Below are 20,512 nucleotides of genomic sequence, written 5' to 3' on the forward strand. Positions count from 1 at the left end.
CTTCACTAACCTGGGTGTTTCATAGGTATTGTAAAAAAAAAAAAAGTGCAAAGTTTTTTTTTTTTTAAAAGGTAGATTGTACCTTTCTGCTGTTCCCCAAAGCCCCCTCGCCTTTGCAGCAGGTGAGTTTATTCTTGCATTTACTAAAAATCAGTAATTACCATGATAAGCCCATGTAGCACATATGACTCCTGCTGCCTTTCAGCACTTGAAAGAGAACACCATTATTATACACAACGACATTGGCAATTCTTCTAACAAATCACTGAAATCTAAAGAAAGAAAAGGACTCATTATTTTTTTCCTCAAGTCTCTTGCATTTTCCCCCAAAAAGGAGGTAGGAATAATATCTAGATCTAGCAGATAAGCTTAGAGTCAAAATTAAGTACAGTAACGAGTCTTTTCAATAACTTAAGCTGTTGAATCTGTCTCAAACGTTACCTGACATAAAAATTATTGATTCTTCTCCTTCAAAGAAAGAAAAATCCCCAGAAAACATGATGTATACAGCGGAAAAAAAGTCATATTCTTTACCTTGAATGGTTTTAGCTATGATAATTTTAGGTAACTGTAAATAACAGGCCATACTCCTTTGTTTATGTTTATGTATTGTTGGCAAACCAGATACATAATTATCTGGCATTCTAAGTCCATTCAAAAGTACTACTATGCTTAGTTATGTGGAGACACCGGCATGCCACAGATGCCCAAATTCACAGTAAGGCTTAAGACTACCTGTCAAAAGTAATTTGCATGCAAGGTGTATCAATATTCTTTCATGCTGCTGTCTGTCTGATTTCATCGGTTAACATGACAGGTTGCCCTTTCCATCCATTATTAGAACAACTGGAGATAGCATTTGCTACCTGACAAAACTTTCGGAGGAGAATTTTTCTTAATAGCAGATAAACCCAGGGGTCCAAGATCTGGTTTAGTGAGGCCAAGCGTACAGCCGTCAAGAAGAAATTGCATTCTTTCTGCAGTTCTATGCTTTGAACTGTGTTGTCAGATGGCTTGCAATGTTCAACCGACTTGTGACTGAAGATCATTTTCAACATCATAATCTAAGAAAAGATGAGAAAAATTTGTATCATTAAAAATAAACTACATCCATACTTCTTCGGGCAGAAATGTCTTATGAGGGAGGGGCCCATCAGATTAGAATCTTCTGATCCCCTCCAGCTACTTCCTTCAAATCAAACCACGATCATGGAAAATAAAGGATGTCCCCAGTGAACTTCATTCAAAGAGGCCTTACGTACTGTGGTAAATGTCTGTCCCAAATCTGGACCTTAGCGTACAAAATCTGGGTGGTAACTGTGAACCTCCCCAAGCTTATACCCAGCTTGGATCTTATCTCGCTTCCATCAGCCGAAGTTTTCCAGGGTTTCGGCCCCCTCGGGTTCCCCAAACCTTTCCTTGGGGGACCCCTCCAAGACCCAGAGCCCCTGGGTCTCCTCTATCTCATCCCCCAGCTTCCCCCCCTTTCCTGGGTTAGCCGGTGCGATGCTGTCCTATTCCCTTTGAATACAACCAGAGAGGCAATCTAGCTTCCCGAGGCTATCCGAGGCTATGCATTCAACCTAGTCAGCTCACACAAGAGATTCACCCCTCCCTTTGTCCGTAGCCTTTTCCCGCCCTGGGACAATAGGAAAGTAAGACACAGAGCTTGGCTTTCCCTCCCCCCTAGCCTGTCCAGATGTAACAGAGCTCCGGCACAGAAATTCCTCTCCCTCTGCCTCACTAGGAAAAAGAAACCTCCCACAAGTTTAAAAGAAACTTTATAATAAGAAAGAAAAACAGAACAATAATACTGCATTAAGAAACTCAATACAGGAATATGGCTTATAAGAAAATAGGAATAAACAGTCTGATTTAAAAGATAGCCCAATTAAACCAGTCCAGAAATCAACACCCTATAAATACAAATCAAAGCAACATCACAACCGATTACTTTGGTTCCTTTGTACTCACACTTGATAGTAGAATATTTGAAAGAAGATGGAGTTAGAGAAAAGCTTGTTTACTCACAGCCGAGAAACAAAAAGACCCCGAGTTTCCAGTTCCCTCCCATACTCTTAAAAAAAATCCAGGTCTCTGATTGGTCCTCTGGTCAGGTGTTTGGTCCCCTTTGTTCACCCTTTACAGGTAAAAGAAAATTAACCCTTACCTATCTACTTATGACACGCCCCCCAAATCCACCGACAGTGTAAAATTTCACTGGAGGTGATTTCTACTAGAACTTAAATAAACAGAGTAATACAACACATGCACCTTTACATACTAGTAAGCATGTAAACTACAAGACTTCTACATCTAAGGAAAAGTTTTAACCAGTGTATTCCGGGAAACTCTCGCGGGAGAGTGCATCCGCTACTTTGTTAGAAGCTGCTGAAATGTGTTGAATTTCAAAATCAAAATCTTGGAGAGCTAGACTCCAACGAAGAAGTTTCTTGTTGTTCCCTTTGGCTGTATGAAGCCACTTAGCGCAGCATGGTCATTTGTAGCTGGAACCGCCGTCCCCAAACGTATGGGCGTAGCTTTTCCAGGCGTACACAATGGCATAGCATCTTTTCACTGACTGACCAGTGGCTTTCTCTCTCCGATAGTTTCTTGCTGAGAAACACGACAGGATGGAAGTTCTGATCCGGTCCTTCCTGCATGAAAGAACTGCTCCTATACCACGCTGAGATGCATCGTGGTTACTAGGAATGGTTTGTCAAAGTCTGGGGCCCTTAGCACAGGGTCAGACGTGAGCGTCGCTTAAGTTGGGTAAAGGCCCTGACACTCATCAGTCCATTTAACCGTAGTTGGCTGGGTCTCTTGGTCAGGTCGGTCAGTGGGCAGCGATTTGGCTGTGTGTGGTACAAATCGCCTGTATGACCCGGCCAAGCCTAAGAAGGATTGGACCTGTTTCTTTGACTTTGGGACAGGCCACTTTGGATAGCCTCCACCTTGGCCTGTAGGGTGTTATGGTTCTCGACCCACCTGTGGTGCCCAGGTAAGTCACTCTGTTTTGGCCTATTTGACACTTTTGGCCTTAACAGTTAGTCTTGCCTGCCTGATACGGTCAAAGACTTTTCAGGTGTCTAGGTGTTCGGGCCAGGAGTCTGAAATGGGTCACATCATCGAGGTAGGCAACTGCATATCTCCCAGTCCGGCTAGTAGACCATCTACCAGCCTCTGGAAGGTGGCGGGTGCATTTCGGAGCCCAAAAGGAAGTACATAAATTAATATACCCCCCGCATGGGTGACGAATGCTGACCTTTCCTTGGCAGGTTCATCTAGCGGTACTTGCCAGTACCCCCTTGTTAAGTCTATTGTGGAGATGAACTGGCACATCCCACATTTCCAATAGCTCATCGGTGTGTGGCATTGCATAGCTGTCTGGACGAGTTACCAGCATTTAGCTTACGGTAGTCCACGCAAAAGCGTATTTCCCCATCTGTTGGGTACCAGAACCAGAGGAGATGCCCATGCACTGGTAGATGAGCGGATTATACCCATCTGTAGCATGTTCTGGATCTTCCGCTGTATAGCAGCTTGTGCGTGAGGGACACACCGTAGGGTGGTGTTCTAATTGGGTGAGCATTACCTGTGTCAATGGAGTGGTATGCCCGTTCAGTCCGTCCTGGGATGGCTGAGAACAATGGTGCGAAGCTGGTGCACAGCTCCTGGATTTGTTGCAGCTGCAGACGTTCCAGGGTGGTTGAGAGGTTCACCTCTTCCACGCCCCCGCCTTTTTCCCGTCGTAGTAGACGCCATCAGGCCACTCAGCGTCCTCTGCTCCTGGACAGTAAAACGACAAACCTGTAAGTCTCTGGAATAAAAGGGCTTGAGAGAATTAACATGGTACACTTTGGTTTTAGTGAGGAATTGGGAAATGCTATAGGTAGTTAACAGCTCCCAGGCGCTCTTGGACCGTGAATGGCCCCTCCCATGATGCTTCATCTTATGGCCTGTTGCGCCTTGAAGACCATAACCTGGTCTCCTCTCTTGAAGGAACGGTCTCTGGTATGTTTTATCAACCAGGCCTTTTGCTCTTCCTGAGTATTCTTTAGGTTTTCTCTAGCAAGGGCTAGAGAATGTCGGAGGGTGTTTTGTAGGTTGCTGACAAAGTCCAGAATGTTAGTTCCTGGAGAGGGTGTAAACCCCTCCCCCCATTGTGTTTTCACCAACGTAATGGCCCCTTAACCTCATGGCCATACACAAGTTCAAAGGGTGAGAACCCTAAACTGGGATGTGTACAGCCCTGTAAGCAAAGAGCAACTGCTGCAACACTAGGTCCCAGTCATTGGAGTATTCATAACGAATTTACGGAATCATGGCCCCCAAAGTCCATTAAACTTCCACCAGGCCATTGGTTTGATGGTGGTACAGGGTGGCAACAAGTGATTCACCCATGATTTTCCCACAGGTCTTTCATGATGCCTGCCAGGAATTAGATCCTGAATCATAGAGATATCGGAGGGGCCAACCTAACCCTGGCGAAAATGTCGTTAGGGCCTGGCACACCGCTTTGCTTCTGATGTTACTCTAGAGCTACTAGCTTCTGGCCATCGGGTGAGCAAAGTCCAGAAAGTCAGTACGTACTGCTTTCCCCGGGTGTCTTTCTCGAAAAGGACCCAGAATATCCACAGCTACTCGCGGAATGGAACCTCAATTATGGGAGTGGCTGGGAGAAGGGCCTTTGACCAAGATCTTGAGGCTTCCCACTCTTGGCACACCTCACAAGACTGGACATACTGGGCAACTCCTTGGCCCATCCCCTCCCAGTAGAAGACTTCACCCAAACCTGTCCTTTGGTGCTAATTCACCCAGCATGGCCACTGGGATGATCATGGCTAGAGCTTAAGAGCTTCCCCCTGTACTTAGTTGGAACCACCAACCGTTTGTGCGGTGCCATTCTTCCTGGTGTCGCACCAGAAGAGAATTCCTTGTATAAAAGTCCTTGGTCTGTAACAAACCAGGATCGTTAGAAGAGCTGAGAGCGGTGGGTTGCTCCGTGCTGCCACCCAAACTTTCTCGAAGCCTGTCATCCGCTTCCTGCTCAGTCTGGAACCTGTTCCCTGAAGCTGGGGACACCAGTTCTTCCTCAGACTGGGGACTTGGGCTTGGTCCCTCTGGAAGGGATGTAGATGATGGGTTGTTTCTGTAGCTGGTGTAGCGCTGTCCGCTGGTGCACCTGTGGTATGTCAAGCCTTATGGCTGAGCCTCTCGGTATGGTTGTCTGTTTGCTTCTGCCGTTCAGGCTCGTTGGTCCCTTCTGGCGTTGGGGTTGAAGGTGTGGTTGCACTTGCTTTGCTGGTTGCTGTTCCAGTTCCGGGTCTGGGACTGGAGGTGCTGTGGCTGGTTTCAGCCGTTGACAATGGATCCGGGTCCACACCTCAGTCTGGGTCTCTGGTAACACAACTAGGTTCTCTGTGGATGGCTCTAGGAACAGGAATGGTTGGAAGCTTGCCTGGCTTGGCTGCGTAACCATTTCGCCACTCTCTTTGAACTGGCTTCACTTGTGTTGGCCAAGTCTTCCCCAGTAGCATGGGGATGGGATAATTGTCTAGGACTGCAAAAGTCCACATTCCTGACCAGCCTTTGCTGGACAGAGCATTCACTGTAGGCAGGTCCACAGCTTGTGACATGAAGGGTAAATGGTCACTTGGCCCTTGGGTTGATGATTTGGATCGCGAAGGATTGGTGGATAGCTGACACTTGTGCCCCGTGTCTCCATGCGGTTAACCTTCTTTCGCCCAACTTTCAATGTTCCCTTCGCTCCCAGGGGATTTGGAGGGTATCTGGGCCTGGGGATCTTTGGTCTGCTGGGGGTGCAATGACTTGCCACCCGGGTGGGGTTATTCGGGCAGTTGGCCTTTGGGCAGTTGGTTTTTGATATGTCCCGTTTCATTACACTTATAGCAGCTTCCAGATAACGGTCACTGGGTGAAGTAAGTTACTGAAGACTGGTGAGGTGGAAGGATAGGGTGTCTGTGGCTTTCCTTGTTTGTAGGTGGGTTTTGGGTTGCCCTCGGTTGTAGGTTTATTGTCGGGTTGCGCTCGGTTGTAGGGTTTATTGTCGGTGTGGCCCCTGGGGTTTCACTCCCCTTACAGTAGCTTTCTTGCTTTCTGCCACTTCCATCCATTTGGCTCCAATCTCCCCCACCTCGGTGAGAGTTTTGGGTTTTCCATCTAGGATGTACAGTGTTATGTCCTCAGGACACCATCCAAGAACTGCTCCATTTGCATGAGGTGGCGCAGTTGTTCAAAGGTTTGAGCCTGAGATCCTGCTATCCAGGCGTCACATGCTTCCCAACGTAGTAGGCGTGGTCGGGAAATGACCCATCTGGTTTCCACTTTGGTTTCTGAACCGCCGACCGGGCATGATCCGGGGTTATCCCATTCTGGATCTGGCCTGGGTTTGAACAGTTTATAATCGTTCATTTTTCCCTTGGCATTTAGCCGCCACGTCTGCTGGTCCACTGAGGTGTGGCCTCAGCTCTAGCTGTCTGGTTTCGGGATGCTGTACCCAATACAGACCCTTTCGAAATTTTCTAAGAAGTTCCGTGTCATCCACCTGACTTGTAGTTGGGAAATTTCCTGTGCGTGGACCAGCAACTGGCGCCGGAGGGTAGGATTTGCTGGGGTCTGATGCTTAGCCTGTTCTACTTCCAGTTCATTGCTTTCTCTGTTTTTCCCTCTCTTCACTTTCTTTTTGTTGTTTCCATTTCTTGGGCAGTGGTTCTCCCTCTCCCTTTGGAAGGCTGCATCTTTGGCTGCTTCTTCTCTTGTAGACTTTCCATCTCTAGTTTGTGTTTTTCCAGTTCTCGTTGGAAGGCTCCATGTTGGCTTCTTGTTCTCTTTGTAACCAGCTCTTTTTCTTTTGTCTCATCTCCATCTCTGTAGTCTTTTTCCATGTCTCGCTTGTGATCGCTCTTTTGTTGTTCCTCTGCTCTAGTCTCGCGCGTTCTCTTTATGACATCTTGGAACTCATGGTTTCTGTTTTCTCGTGTTGTGGTGCCTCTGGTGGTTGTTGCCTGAATTGCCGGCTTTCTGTCTCTTGAAGTCTGCTAGCAACGGCTGACTTGCTCTGGCTGCTGTTTGATAGGCAATTGAACCAAACAAAAGTACTGTATTTACCTGTGTGCGTTTGCTGGCTGGATACTTAAGTCCCAATTGTTTAACAAAAACCTGTAATGGTTCTCTTAAGACTCTGTGTTAAAACCCTTTGTTCACCCTTTACAGGTAAAAGGAAATTAACCCTTACCTATCTACTTATGACACGTACAATACTGTGTGTTGTGTGGATTTGCGTGCAGGATGTGCTTCAGGTCACAGCAGTAATTGGGGGGGAGATAAAGATCTTACCCTCCACCTTGTCCACTGGTTTGATCCAATATATCTGGCACTGATATCAGCCAGGAGCCTGTTATCTCCCATCTTTGGCAGATGGGAGACGTGGCAAAAGGCTAGATGAAATTGTACTGGTGGGAGATGGACTGATCTAGACTAGGAAGTTGCAGAGCTTGGGAAATCAATTAAAAGAGCTCATACTGCCACCTCCACCCTTACCCATGTTGCTAAATCTAGCTGGATAATTCATATTGAGAGAAGAAACTTCAATATAATACAAGTTAATAAGGTACAAAGAATGATAAGCATGGCTATTTAACCCCTAAGTATTTTAGTTGGTGTGGTTGAGAAAAGGTAGGCAAATTGTAAAATCATGGGCATTTAAACATGGGTATTTATGCAAGCATTTCCATGACCGACATATCCCATACGTTATAGTACCTACCACCCAAAATGAGGCCAGAGTGGCCATGCCTCTGGCTAGTATAACATGTCTGGCAGCTGTCAAAAGAAATTGCATCAGTAGATCAGCTTTTCTTGATATGTTACCACTATCTACCCCAAATAAAACAATAGCCATTAATTTGTAGAGAAAGCAGCCCAGAAGCTGAAGATCTTCAATCATACTATCTCTCAGAAAATCTGTACTCCAGGGCAGTCCTAACACATGTATTTCAAACTGTCAGTTACTAAACTAACAGCACCATCATGTGCCAGTGATCCCCTTAATCCTTGGGGGTATTAGATAAGATCTGTGCATAATTTGCTATTGCTTATTGAGATGGTTGGCACAAATAGAAATTTGAACTTGGCAAATCAATTTTCCTTGTTGGTTTATGAATTGCCACAAGGTTTGTGGCTTTTAAAGACTTATCAACTGAAGACTACAATATAATAATTCAATCAATCAAAATAGTGCTTAGCACTTCAAGATCCCTTTGCATCTAAGAATCTCGAAGTGCTTTATAGACACTAATGAAATAAATCTCATAACATAGAAGCATCATTAGCCCCATGTTACTGAGAGGAAAATGAAGGCCAATAAGAGTTTAGTTCATTTGCCCATGGTTATACAGGAAAGAGGCAAAGCTCTTCTTCCATCTCTGTGAAGGCTGCCTGAGCATCAGTGGGCAGGACAGAGCAGTGGGAAGGGCTAGGAGATATGCTGCTACATCCTGCAAGGAGGCCGTGCATGGGTTGGTGGAGGCTACTCCAGGAGACAGGATTCCCTTCCCCCTGCTCTCTTCCCAGCTACTCCTGCCTAAAGACTGGTCCCTCTGTGCACAGATGCCATCCTCTTCTCCCCATACCCCAGTATGGCTCCTAAGAGCAAGGGCACAATTTGGCCTAAAGACTCCTTGCAAATAGTTACAAATTACAATTCTGGAGGATGGCTGGCTAAAAATAATTAAGTGGGACCTCTGGAAGTCAGGAATGCTCACCAGTACTTTTGTCCTCAGTGATCACCAATCACACAGGTCTCTATATGAATTTCCCCATCGCTTTATGTAGTTTATAGTTTAATAAAACAGGGTGATTAATTTACATTACTATACAAATTACAGGCCAGATCCTCTGTTGACATAAATCTCTGTGGCTCCAGTGTCTTCAGTGATTTACACCAGTTGAGGATCTAGCCCTGTAACTTTTACATACTTCAGTTAAAATTATTTTAATAGGCCAACACAGAATTCATGAAATTATAACCTTAAATGTTGTTTAAAGTGAAATTTTCAGCAAAGCAATTTAACACTCCATGTAACAGTGGAGTATTATGTAATATAAACAAAACAGATAGCAACTGGCACATGAAAGCAGATTCTTCATAAATACTGTATTTTATCTGCCAATTGATATTGCAATTTCATGAATTCTGAGATAGAAGCAAAAGATTAAAAGGATTATAAGGGCTATCATATTTCAGAGTTCCTCAAATACTGATCTTGAACAAAATAACCTGAATGCTGGGAATGTTACTTAATTACCGTTTGGTTTCCATTTGCTGTAATGTAAACAGAGACACATTTACATCTCATAATTATTATTTGTATTACAGAGCAGTGTACCCACTGTGTGTACACATTGGCTGTAATGTACACACAGAAACATATTTACATCTCATAATTATTATTTGTATTATGGCAGTGCCTAATGACCCAATCAGAATAAAGCCCCATTGTGCTAGACTCTGAAGATGCTCAATCTAAACTGTAGAAAAGTAACGATAAGTGGCTTTAAATAGTTGGAGAAAGCAGAGGCGGGGGAAGGAAGAGGGTTACAGTGGTAAGGTCATGTGGTTACACAGTATAACCCATGTGCCTAATAGGAAGATATCTCTTTAGGACAGGGAACGGCAAACTATGGCCCGCAGGCTGGATCCGGCCCATCAGGGCTTTAAATCCAGCCTGCGGGATTGCCAGCCCTATGGTGCAGCAGGGCTAAGGCAGGCTCCCTGTTGGCCCTGGCCCCGCACTGCTCCCGGAAGCAGCTGGCACCACATCCCTGCAGCCCCGGAGGGAAGAGGGGGTGCAGAGGGCTCCATGCACTGCCCTCGCCTGCAGGCACCAAATGGGGAACCGGGGCCAATTGGAGCTTTGGGGGTGGTACCCACAGGTGAGGGCAGTGCATGGCAGAGCCACCGGTCACACCCCACCCCCAGGAGCAACTGCCGGACATGCTGGCCACTTCTGGGAGCAGTGTGGGGCCAAGGCAGGCAGGAAGCCTGCCTTAGCCCCACTGTGCACCGCTGCCATCCCGGAGCTACTCGAGGTAAGCAGTGCCAGGCCAGAGCCCGCACCCTGAACCCCTCCTGCATCCCAACACCCAGCCCCCTAACCCCTGCCTTGAGCCCCCTCTTGCACCCCAACCCCCTGTCCTGAGCCCCCTGCTGCACCCTGCACCCTTCCCTGAGCCTCTCCTGCACCCCAACCCCCTGCCCCAACCCTACATTCATGGCCCTGCATACAATTTCCCCACCCAGATGTGGCCCTCAGGCCAAAAAGTTTGCCCACTCCTGCTTTAGGAGATCTGTTGGGTGGGGTAGGAATGAGTTGTGTCTGGTTCGCTTTTGCTAGGCAGATGCACAATTTGCACTGCACACTCCGAAGTTTCTGGAATTGGGTTTGGTAGTTTTGGGTATGCCTTGTTGCTGGAGTCAGACCCTATGGGGGCAAGTAGTCAGGGCAGCGGCTTTGCAAAAGGCCAGCAACAGGTTGGGAGAAGCTAAACCACAGAAGCAGAAAGCAGGCTGTTTCCCCCTAACTCTGAAGCATTTTGCAGCAGGTTAGTGATAATGTTAAGCCTCCAACAGGGAAGCCCTGGCCGTGTTAACTGTAGAAAGGGAAAACCTTTTTTTTATTTTAATTGTATACTTGGAATGTTGTTTGATTTTAGCCAAATTATTTTAAATTGTCTCAATTAGTATGATTCACCAACTTTTATCTTATTTAAATGTGATGATGGAGAAAGAGTCATTTATATTTTGCTATTTTCAGTTGTTCAAAAACTGTTTTTTTAAATCTATATACTTAACTGAGAGGTTGGTTAATTGGATAGCTGACTCTCTCACTGAGTGATTGCAGCAGGGAAGGATGATTCCAGCTGGACATTTCTACAAGCAAGTGAAGGGAAGATGTTGTTGCAATGCTTTTGACTCAGCAGACTGTATAGATTTTGGTGAGCAATGACTGTAACAGATTCAGGTGAACTCAATCTTAGCTTTTGGGAACTCCAAGTTACATCTCACTGTTTTTCTGTGGAGACTGACCTGTTTATATTTAATTTGTTTTCTTTATGTTTATGTATAACTGAAGATAATGTATGTGGATTATAAAGTGTCCATGTTATGTTGTAGAAATTGTAATGTTTCTTTATCTTTATAAAATTGGTACTTAAGAATTACATTTCATTCCTTTTTGTTCTTTTTGGATTTGAATGTGGGAAGGTTGACCCCATGCAATCTTTAGTGACTGAATTCTGGGTCTCCAGGTGCTTTTCTATGGAAGCTGGGGTTCTTTAGGCAGTGGAGAAGGACAATGAACTAAACTTCTAGCTCACCCAAAGGTTACAGTAGCCTGTTTCATGGACAACTTACTGATTGAAGCTTCCATTAATTTAATTTTATTTTTTAAAGACTTCTGCTCATGATTATTTCCAGTTTTATTTTAAATTATATAAAATATACTTAAGCCTCAACTGTTATCTAATTTTAAGTGATAACAATACAACATCACTTCCCCTATATCCTCCTTTTTTGACCAAGCCTTCCCCAGGGTCCAGGCACCGTCATCTACCTGTCAATTCCTCTACAATTCCCCATCACAGATGACTGATGTCCAGAGCTCCTGAGGACCTTGCTGCTCCTTGCCTGTCCCTCACCATAGTAACCTCTGACTAACCCCATTTAGGGTTGCCAGGGATCCGGTTTTTGACGGGCACGCCAGTTGAAAAGGGACCCCGGTGGCTCTAGTCAGCACAGCTGACCAGGCTGCTAAAAGTCCAGTTGGCTGCAGTGGCCAGCTCTGCATGGCTCCTGGAAGCGGCTAGCATGTCCGTCTGGTTCCTAGGTGCAGGGGTGGCCAGGAGCGCTCCGCTCCCTTCCCATGCCTGTGGCGCAAGTGCCACCCCGAGTGTCGGCTTCGCAGCTCCCATTAGCCGGGAACTGTGGCCAATGGGAGTTGTGGGGGCAGCACCTGTGGACAGGGGTAGCGTGCAGAGCCCCCTGGTCACACCTGCACCTACGAGCCAGAGGGACATTTTGCTGCTTCCTAGGAGCTGCCTGAGGTAAGTGCCACCTGGAGCCCACACTCCTCATCCCCTCCCACACCCAACACCCTGCCCCAGCCCCAGCCCAGAGCTCCCTCCCGCACTCTGAACCCCTCAGCCCTAGTCCAGAACCCCCACCTGCATCTCAAACCCCTCATCCCCAGTCTCACCCCAGAGCCTGCACCCCCAGCCGGAGCCCTCATCTCCCCACTCCTCAGCCCAGAGCCCCTTCCCGCACCCTGAACCCCTCATTGCTGACCCCACCTCAGAGCCAGTCCATATCCCCTCCCACAGCCCAACACCCTGCACCAGCCTGGAGCCCCCTCCCACACTCCAAACCCCTCACCCCTGGCCCCATCCCAGAGCCTGCACCCCAACTGGAGCCTTCAACTCCTCTTGCACCTCAACCCCAGCCCACTGAAAATAAGCGAGTGAGTGAGGGTGCGGGAGAGCAAGCGACAGAGGGAGAGCGGATGGAGAGAGCAGGGGGTGGGGGCCTTGGAGAAGGGGCAGGGCCTCGGGGCACGGGTGTTCAGTTTTCTGCCATCAGAAAGTTGGCAACCCTAGCCCCATTTCCAAGAGATGGGCCTAAAACAGCTTTGTCCATGTAAGGGTTTATTACTAAGTTAATAATAAGGGTTTTCAAAACTCATTAACAACAGCGGCTTAACCACTCAAAAAGAAAAACAACCATTAAGCTACAGAATACAAATCTCATTTTACCAAAGTCTCTACAGCATAAACAAATGATTCTGGGAAAAACTGACTTTTTAAGCTGGAAAATACTTACAAAATGTTCAGAATAGTTGTTTTAATGCAATTATAGATAAAAATGAGTAATGTACCTGGGGTTTCAATGAAAGCCTCTCCTTTTGGCCTATGTTTATGCAGGATGTCAGACTAGATCAGGGCTGGCCAGCCTGTGGCTCCGGTGCCATGTGGATCTTCAGAAATTAATATGCGGCTCCTTGTATAGGCACCAACTCCGGAGCTAGAGCTACTGTCGCCAACTTTTCAATATGCTCACTGCTCAACTCTGGCTCTGCCACAAGCCCTTCCCCCACTTCACCCCTTTCCACCCTCCCTCCTGAGCTTGCCATGTCCTTGTACCTCCTCCCTCTCTGCCCCGGGCCTCCTGCACGCCACAAAACAGCTGATTGGGAGGTGCAGGGAGGGAGCAGGAAGCACTGATCGGTGAGGCTGCTAGTGGGTGGGAGGCACTGGGAGCAGGGGAGAGCTGTTTACATATTATTGTGGACCTTTGGCAATGTACATTGGTAAATTCTGGCTCCTTCTCAGGCTGGCTACTCCTAGACTAGATAATCATAACAATCCCTTCTGTCCTGAAAGTTTTGAGTTAGCCTTAAAGGGTTAATGGCTTTGTATTCCGAAGTATTGTATGCACGAATTATAAGTGTAGTCATGGCAAATACATTCTAGCAGATATAGTATTTTAAAAAAAATTAAGAATTGTTCTGTAATGATTACTCATAATGTTAAAACTATTTATGTTCCAAATTTAAATCATCTATGCTAGGAAAAGAGGGAGAAGGCAATTACAAGGCAATTCTCCCTTTAATGCACATAGAAGAAATTCCATGGGAGTTAAACACAAATATCAAGGGAGAAAATATACTTTAGATTTCCTATCTATGGGCTATGTTAGGCCTGATTCTGATCTCCTGTACGATGGTTTTACTCTGACACGCTACTGACTACAATAGAGTTACTCACAATTCATTCTGATACAAGTGAGATCAGAATCAGGCTCACTGTTACAAGTGTGTGCCAATCTTTTTAATTATTCTAGAATTATTCTTTTTAATTATTACAAAAAACCCACTAATTGTTCTATAATGCCTGCTCTGAACTTTGGGACTATGAATCCAAGAGAGAAACATGTATGGCATAGAGGCTACACACTGGAGAGAAGAAGATTTATGGAACCGGGCTCCTCGAAAATTCATAAAAAGTTTTGAAGTGATGTCATTTCATAAAGAAACAAATACAACTCATTAATTCACTCTGAGTATCAGCAGAGTCTCAAGCAGACAGGCAGAAGAAATAAGATAAAACAAATTCAAAGGTCTGCTGCCCAGTATGTTTTTAACTGGCTCTGCCTTTGATTTGTAAAGGTCAGGTCAGTTGCCAGTTCAGCATTCAGTGCTGACCTTTTTATAGCAAAATGTTAGAGGATCTCTTTTCCTTCTCTCTACAGTTCCCTGAATAGTTTCTCACAATATCAATTATGTTTAAAAGCCTCAGATGGTCTGTCCAACTTCTTTTGTGACTGTCCCTTTTCTCTCCTCGCTGCATGCAGGTGCCTCTCTTTCTCTTGACGTAGATGCATTCAGTAAAGTGGAGGGCAACCTTGCAGTATAAGTCAAATAGTTTTGACTTTCTGCTTTTAATCTGAAAAAACGTTATTTAAAATAAATCGGCAAGAAGCATTGCTACACAGTAGTAGAGGAGGGGATATTTTTTGGAGCGTGTGTGTAAAAAAGAGAAAAAGCCACTTTGCTTAAAAATGTATGGCTTGGTGAAACAGACTTGCGAGATCCTTCTACCTTTTAAAGAGAGGATTGTGTGTTCCTCTGCATTTGGAAAACACCTTGCACGTTTTAGGCACTATCTACACAATAAGAGTAAAAGCAAAATATGACAAACAAAATGGAAGTAGTCTGAAATTGCTTTAGCTCTGTATTCAATGTACTGTACTAGTGAATAATGAAGAAGTCATTACATGTAGTCTTGGCTTACTTATCAGAGGGGTAGCCGTGTTAGTCTGGATCTGTAAAAGCAGCAGAGAATCCTGTGGCACCTTATAGACTAACAGATGTTTTGGAGCGTGAGCTTTCGTGGGTGAATACCCACTTCGTCAGACGCAGGTATGCAGCAAAAACTCAGGACCGCACTTCCAAAGAGAAACTGCTGAGCTTCAGATTCATTTGCAATTGACACCATCAGCATCTGACTAACAAAGCATGGAATGTTTTTCCAATTACAAGAACCAGTCTTCTTCTCCCTGGTTTTCACACATCTCATGCTAAACAGGGTCCTCACCTCCCTGATAACTTAAGCCTCGTTATACCTCTAGCTTGTATACCTGCCCCTGGAAATTTCCTGCGTCTGACGAAGTGGGTATTCACCCACGAAAGCTCACGCTCCAAAACGTCTGTTAGTCTATAAGGTGCCACAGGATTCTCTGCTGCTTTGGCTTACTTAGTTTCCCAGTCTTTAATGACAGACAATTCCCATGTTTCAAAAAATGGAGCTATTCTTGTCTCTTGTAGCTTTAATATTACGTTAGGAAAAGTAATAAAGCGGCAAGAAAAATAAGCTACCAAGATACACACAATAGGGTTTTCATAGTATTCAGAGTGGAAGGAGACATCTGGTATCTGGGTGACCAGTAGAGATTCTGGCTGTATAAACACTCATTAGGGGCCAGATACCAGAAACACTTATGCACATGACTAAATTTGCAGTTTATGGCCCTGTATCAACTGGTCAGGTTAAGAATCAGCTAGTGTATTGATCCTCAAATAATTAAGGCTAAGGACAAATATTTTCCATACTGGGAGTGAAATCCTGGCCTATTGAAGTCAGTAGCAAAATTCCCCTTAACTTCAAAGGGCCAGGAATTCAAACTTGTTAATGCGGGTGTTGGGGTAGAGTTGAGACTCCACAGAGTTTTGTAGCCTCCTGTATATCCAAGTCTGTTTCATGGCAGCAAAAATGACAGCCACCTTGAATGTCCTTAAGGGAGAAGTCTCTGCGGCTGTTTCTAAAGTATGTAAATCTTAAATTTTAACTAGAAAAAGCCTATTCAAATAGACTTTGAGAACAGCGGCATGAACTCCTGCCACTGAAGGAACAATAGTGAGTATGGCCCTGTGGGAAAATGAATGAAGCCAAAGGCAGGAGGATCCTGCATAGCTCTCCTGCCTTCAGGCCCCATACACCTTGTGCAGTGGAACCACATCTGCAGTTCACATTCTACAAGGCTGAATAGGCTTCTGGATGGAAAGATTCAACGAGGAAGCAGTGACAGTGGGTGACAGTGCACCTCTTTGGCCAATTCTAGCAATTGCCATTGAGCTCTAATTCACTATCACGGTTCTAAAGTGCTGCATTAAATCCTGTGAAGGAAAAGATACACCGGTACCTCGATATAACACCACCCGATATAACACGAATTTGGATATAACACAGTAAAGCAGTGCTCTAGGGAGGCGGGGCTGCGCACTCCAGTGGATCAAAGCAAGTTCAATATAACACGGTTTCACCAATAACGCAGTGAGATTTTTTGGCTCCTAAGGACAATGTTATATCGAGGTAGAGGTGTATCTTACTGCTTTGAGGGCTCACTACAGCATTTGCTCTTACATTGCCGCTGAGATGTGGTCAAATCGAGGCTATGCTGGTGCTCTTAAGAGTAGAACATTGTCCTGTCTGTCATTTAGAAAGCAATTTTCCCTAGGTTTGCAATATGGTTACTGATTTCACCTTTGTCACAAGCCATTAATGATCTCTGTACAGGTAACATGAAGAAGTTGCGAGGGGAGGGGGCGGTTTTAAGATTTTCCTGGGATGTTATTAATTTACAAAAAAATAAATTCATTGGGCAGAACTAGCTCATTTCTAATGCTATCTTATTTACACTGAATATTTCAGTAGCACCACTAGCCATTCTTCCCAAGGTAGCTGCACTAGTCAATTGTAAGGGCCAAATCCTCCACCCTAATACATGAACTATGTGTAGGGGAGATCTGCAAGGGTCCCAGAGGGGGAAGAAGTCTCCCTACCAGGCCATGGAACAACAGTGGAGTCACTGTGGGCCACAGGTGCTGGAAGTAGGGGTGCTGCTGCACCACCTGGCTCCAAGTGGTTTCCATTATATACAGGGTTTACAGTTTGGTTCAATGGTTCTCAGCACCTCCAGTATAAAAATTGTTCCTGCACCCCTGTTGTGGGCAACCCAAGGTGGTAGTAGGTCCCATAGCTAGTTACACCTCTTCCCTTCAAAGACATGTGCATGCACATACACTGGAACATGTCTGGTGGGTCCAGGTGCTGGATGCTCTAGCACCATTCACAATGCTATCCTGTGGGGGCAAAGTCCCCACCATGCTTCATAGTCTACAGGGCTACAGATATCGTTCCCTCCTCCCACCCCTCGGGACTGAGCAAAAAAAGAACAGAAGAAGAAGAAAGGGTAAAAGTTGTGTGATTAGCCTCTTTAAAAAAATGCTAAAATGTTGCAGTGTTTACTGTCATCACTAGTTCTCTAAAAACTGCCAAAAATACAACACAGGGAACAACCCTTGAATGAAATACCTAGTGTAACAAGTGAGAGGTCACTAACAGGGCCCAGGTCAGATCTTCTTTCTCAAAGCAGTGGAGTATGTATGTAAGGTTGGTGCAGAAAAAAAGACATTTTCCTCCCTTTAACATGAGGCCCCATCACAATAAGGCTTCCAGCAGTACACACTTCCTCCCGAGATCCTGAAGAGGAGTGATAGCCTCAGTACTTGGTACCCTATTTCACCATCTCTAGGCTTCTCAGTGCTCCAGTGGGTAGATCCCTTGCTGTGCTTGGGTGAGCAAAAACATCCCTGCCATACTTCATAGTTCAGAGAATACAGAACTGCTCAACTTGCTCTCTGCTATCCAGGCAGCAGAACCATACAAGTCAAGTCCTGGTGTGTTTTGACCCTTCGCTAACACCAGTCTTTGGATGATGTTCTGAACTTTCAAATCCCCCATCAATCTCCCTCTTCTTTCATTTCACTCACTCCTACCTGCCTGCTAAATACATTAGTGTCTCTAATCTCTTCTAAGATCCACATTTCTTCCTTCATGTTCCCAGTTTCTTTTCTTCCTTCTTTGCAAATCCCTCATTTCCCACCTCTCTTCCCCAAACCTTCATTCTACCATCCCTCCTTGAATGTTCCACAAATGCCCACAGCTTATGACAGCCCCCATTCTACACAATGACAGAAATATGACAGCTCATCTAGTCCAGTCTCCTGCACTGAAGCAGGACTTTGACCATGCCTGACATATATTTGTCTAAACCAGGGGTCGGCAACCTTTCAGAAGTGGTGTGTAGAGTCTTCATTTATTCATTCTAATTTAAGGTTTTGCGTGCCAGTAATACATTTTAACCTTTTTAGAAGGTTTCTTTCTATAAGTCTATAATATATGACTAACTAAACTATTGTTGTATGTAAAGTAAATAAGGTTTCAAAATGTTTAAGATGCTTCATTTTAAATTAAATTAAAATGCAGAGACCCCCGGACTGGTGGCCAGGACCCGGGCAGTGTGAGTGCCACTGAAAATCAGCTCACGTGCCGCCTTCGGCACCCGTGCCATAGGTTGCCTATCCCTGGTCTAAACTGTTCTTAAAAACCTCCCATGACCAAGACTCCACAACCATCCTGGGTAATTTGGTTCAGTGCTTAACACTCTTACAGTTAGAAAGTTTTTGCTAATGTCTAAGCTAAATCTCTTTTGCTGCAATTTAAGCCTATAACTTGTGCTGTACTCAGTGGATAAGGAGAACAAATATTCACCCTCTGCCTTATAACAACCTTTTACATACTTGAAGACTGTTATCAAGTCCCCTTTGGTCTTCTCTTTTCCAGACTAAACAACCCTGTTTTTTTCTATCTTTCCTTGTAGGTCATGTTTTCTAGGCCTTCAATCATTTTTGCTGCTCTCCTCTGGACTTTCTCCAATTTCTGTATATCCTTCCTGAAATGTGGTGCCCGGAACTGGACACAATACTCCAGATGAGCCCCTATCAGCTCTTCATCAAGGTCTTTCTGAACCTCCATCCCCCCCTTAACCTCCTCTCCAGGGGGATCTGTCCCATATATCACACTCATCCCTGCTCAGTTCCTCCAGAGGACCCTCATACAGGTCACCCACAGCTCTACTAGTTCTCCACGGTGAGTCCCCTTGTATTTGTCCATCCTCAGCTCTGCATCCCAAGGGGTCCTCCCATACATACCGTGCCCTGCACCTGCTCCTATCCCCAGTACTTCTCACTAAGGGATTCCCTTAAACCTGTATCCTCCTACTCAATTCTCTTCAACAGGGTGTGCCCCCCTCCACTTGCTTATTTCCCCTACAGAGCAAGCTGAAAGTTGGGGGGGGGACACAAAGACAATCTTTTAGGGAGTTGGATGTGACAGGTTTGCTCCCCCCCTCCCAAGTACTGTAACCATCACCCCCATTCTCTGTGAAAGAATGCTGTGGGGTTAGCAATATCATACAGCAAATTAAAAGATAACCTACCAACAGTGGTGACCAACAAGCAAAGAGAACACACATGATCCCCAACAGCTGGACCAGTGTTTCCATGGTGATTCTCCCCCACTGCTTGCTGGACTGAGAGGCTGAGGGTTTGGTCCTGCACCGAGCCACTAAAGCTTTGATTGTGGCCAAGTTACACGCCATGATGACGATCAGAGAGGAAAGTCCCAGAAAGGCAAAGGCTGAAGCGAAGAAGGTGTTGCCCACACCGTGGTTGTCCCCGGTGCTGATAAAACACCAGGTGCCTGGCCACTGCAGGGTGTACCGCCCTAAGCCAGCTATGGGCAGGAGGGCAAAGGCAAACACTGCCAGCCAGATGCTGAGCAAGACAGTCTTGGTCACCCTGGTTCGCATGTGGCTGGCGTACCAGTGAGGCGCTCTGATGGCCAGGGTCCTTTCTACGGCCATGGCACTGGCGATGAAGAGGGGGCAGAGGCCAAAGACGGTCATGCAGAACCCAAAGAAGGCGCACAGGTTGCCCGAGGGGTCCAGCTCCTGCCAGTTCCTGTTGGCCAGATACACGGCGATGACCACGGGGCTGGTGAGGAGCTGGCCAGTGAGGTCGGTGAGCGCCAGGGAGCCGATGCACAGCAGGAAGGACTTCTTCCGCGTGTTCTCCTTCCGCTGGCAGGCGCGGGACACCAGCAGCATGGCCAGGGCATTGCCCACCGTGCCCGTCAGCATCATGCTCAAGGGGAACGCCACCGAGACCGAGCCGCACCCCTCCGCGGGGCGCGCAGTGCCGTTGTCGGCCCCCCGCGTGGTGCTGGCGCCGCCCCACATGCTGGGAGCGGTGTGGTTGAAGCGGCCCCCCACACAGAGCTGGGGGGGCGTCATGCTGCCGGCTTGGCGCCGGAGCGGAGCCGGCGCCGCAGCAGCCCAGCCGCGGCCGCGCTGCCCCAGCCCATGGCGAGGAGCTCAGTGGGCCGAAGGGCCCAGCCGCCGAGCTATAAGGCAGAGGAGGCGGGGCCCCGGGGCTTCATTCGTCCAGCTCCGCTGGGGGGCGTCCCTCCCCTGAGAGGCTGGCGAGCGGGGCGGCTCGCGTCCAGCTAACCGGCGGGACGCGGGGAGCGGGGTTGC

The 20,512-nt window shown here is 46.4% G+C and overlaps 1 protein-coding gene across 1 annotated transcript; it reads right to left on the reverse strand.

Annotated features, from left to right (window-relative positions):
• Positions 1-244: 244 nt before the first annotated feature.
• PTGER3 (prostaglandin E receptor 3) lies at positions 245-20,269 on the reverse strand. The gene is made up of 2 exons (XM_032779876.1): positions 19,415-20,269; positions 245-1,064 (listed from the first exon to the last, which is right to left on the reverse strand). Exons 1-2 carry the CDS (start codon positions 20,267-20,269, stop codon positions 777-779), a joined length of 1,143 nt encoding a protein of 380 aa, XP_032635767.1. The 3' UTR covers positions 245-776.
• Between the last annotated feature and the right edge of the window lie 243 nt (positions 20,270-20,512).

This window comes from Chelonoidis abingdonii, chromosome 7, assembly GCF_003597395.2.
Source record: "Chelonoidis abingdonii isolate Lonesome George chromosome 7, CheloAbing_2.0, whole genome shotgun sequence".
NCBI lineage: Eukaryota > Metazoa > Chordata > Testudines > Testudinidae > Chelonoidis > Chelonoidis abingdonii.

Coding starts and splice junctions, on each gene's coding strand:
- PTGER3 (XM_032779876.1), bottom strand. CDS start 20,269: ATGACGCCCCCCCAGCTCTGTGTGGGGGGCCGCTTCAACCACACCGCT. Junction 1,065..19,414: donor CTTGTTGGTCACCACTGTTG/GTAGGTTATCTT, acceptor ATCTTTTCTTAG/ATTATGATGTTGAAAATGAT.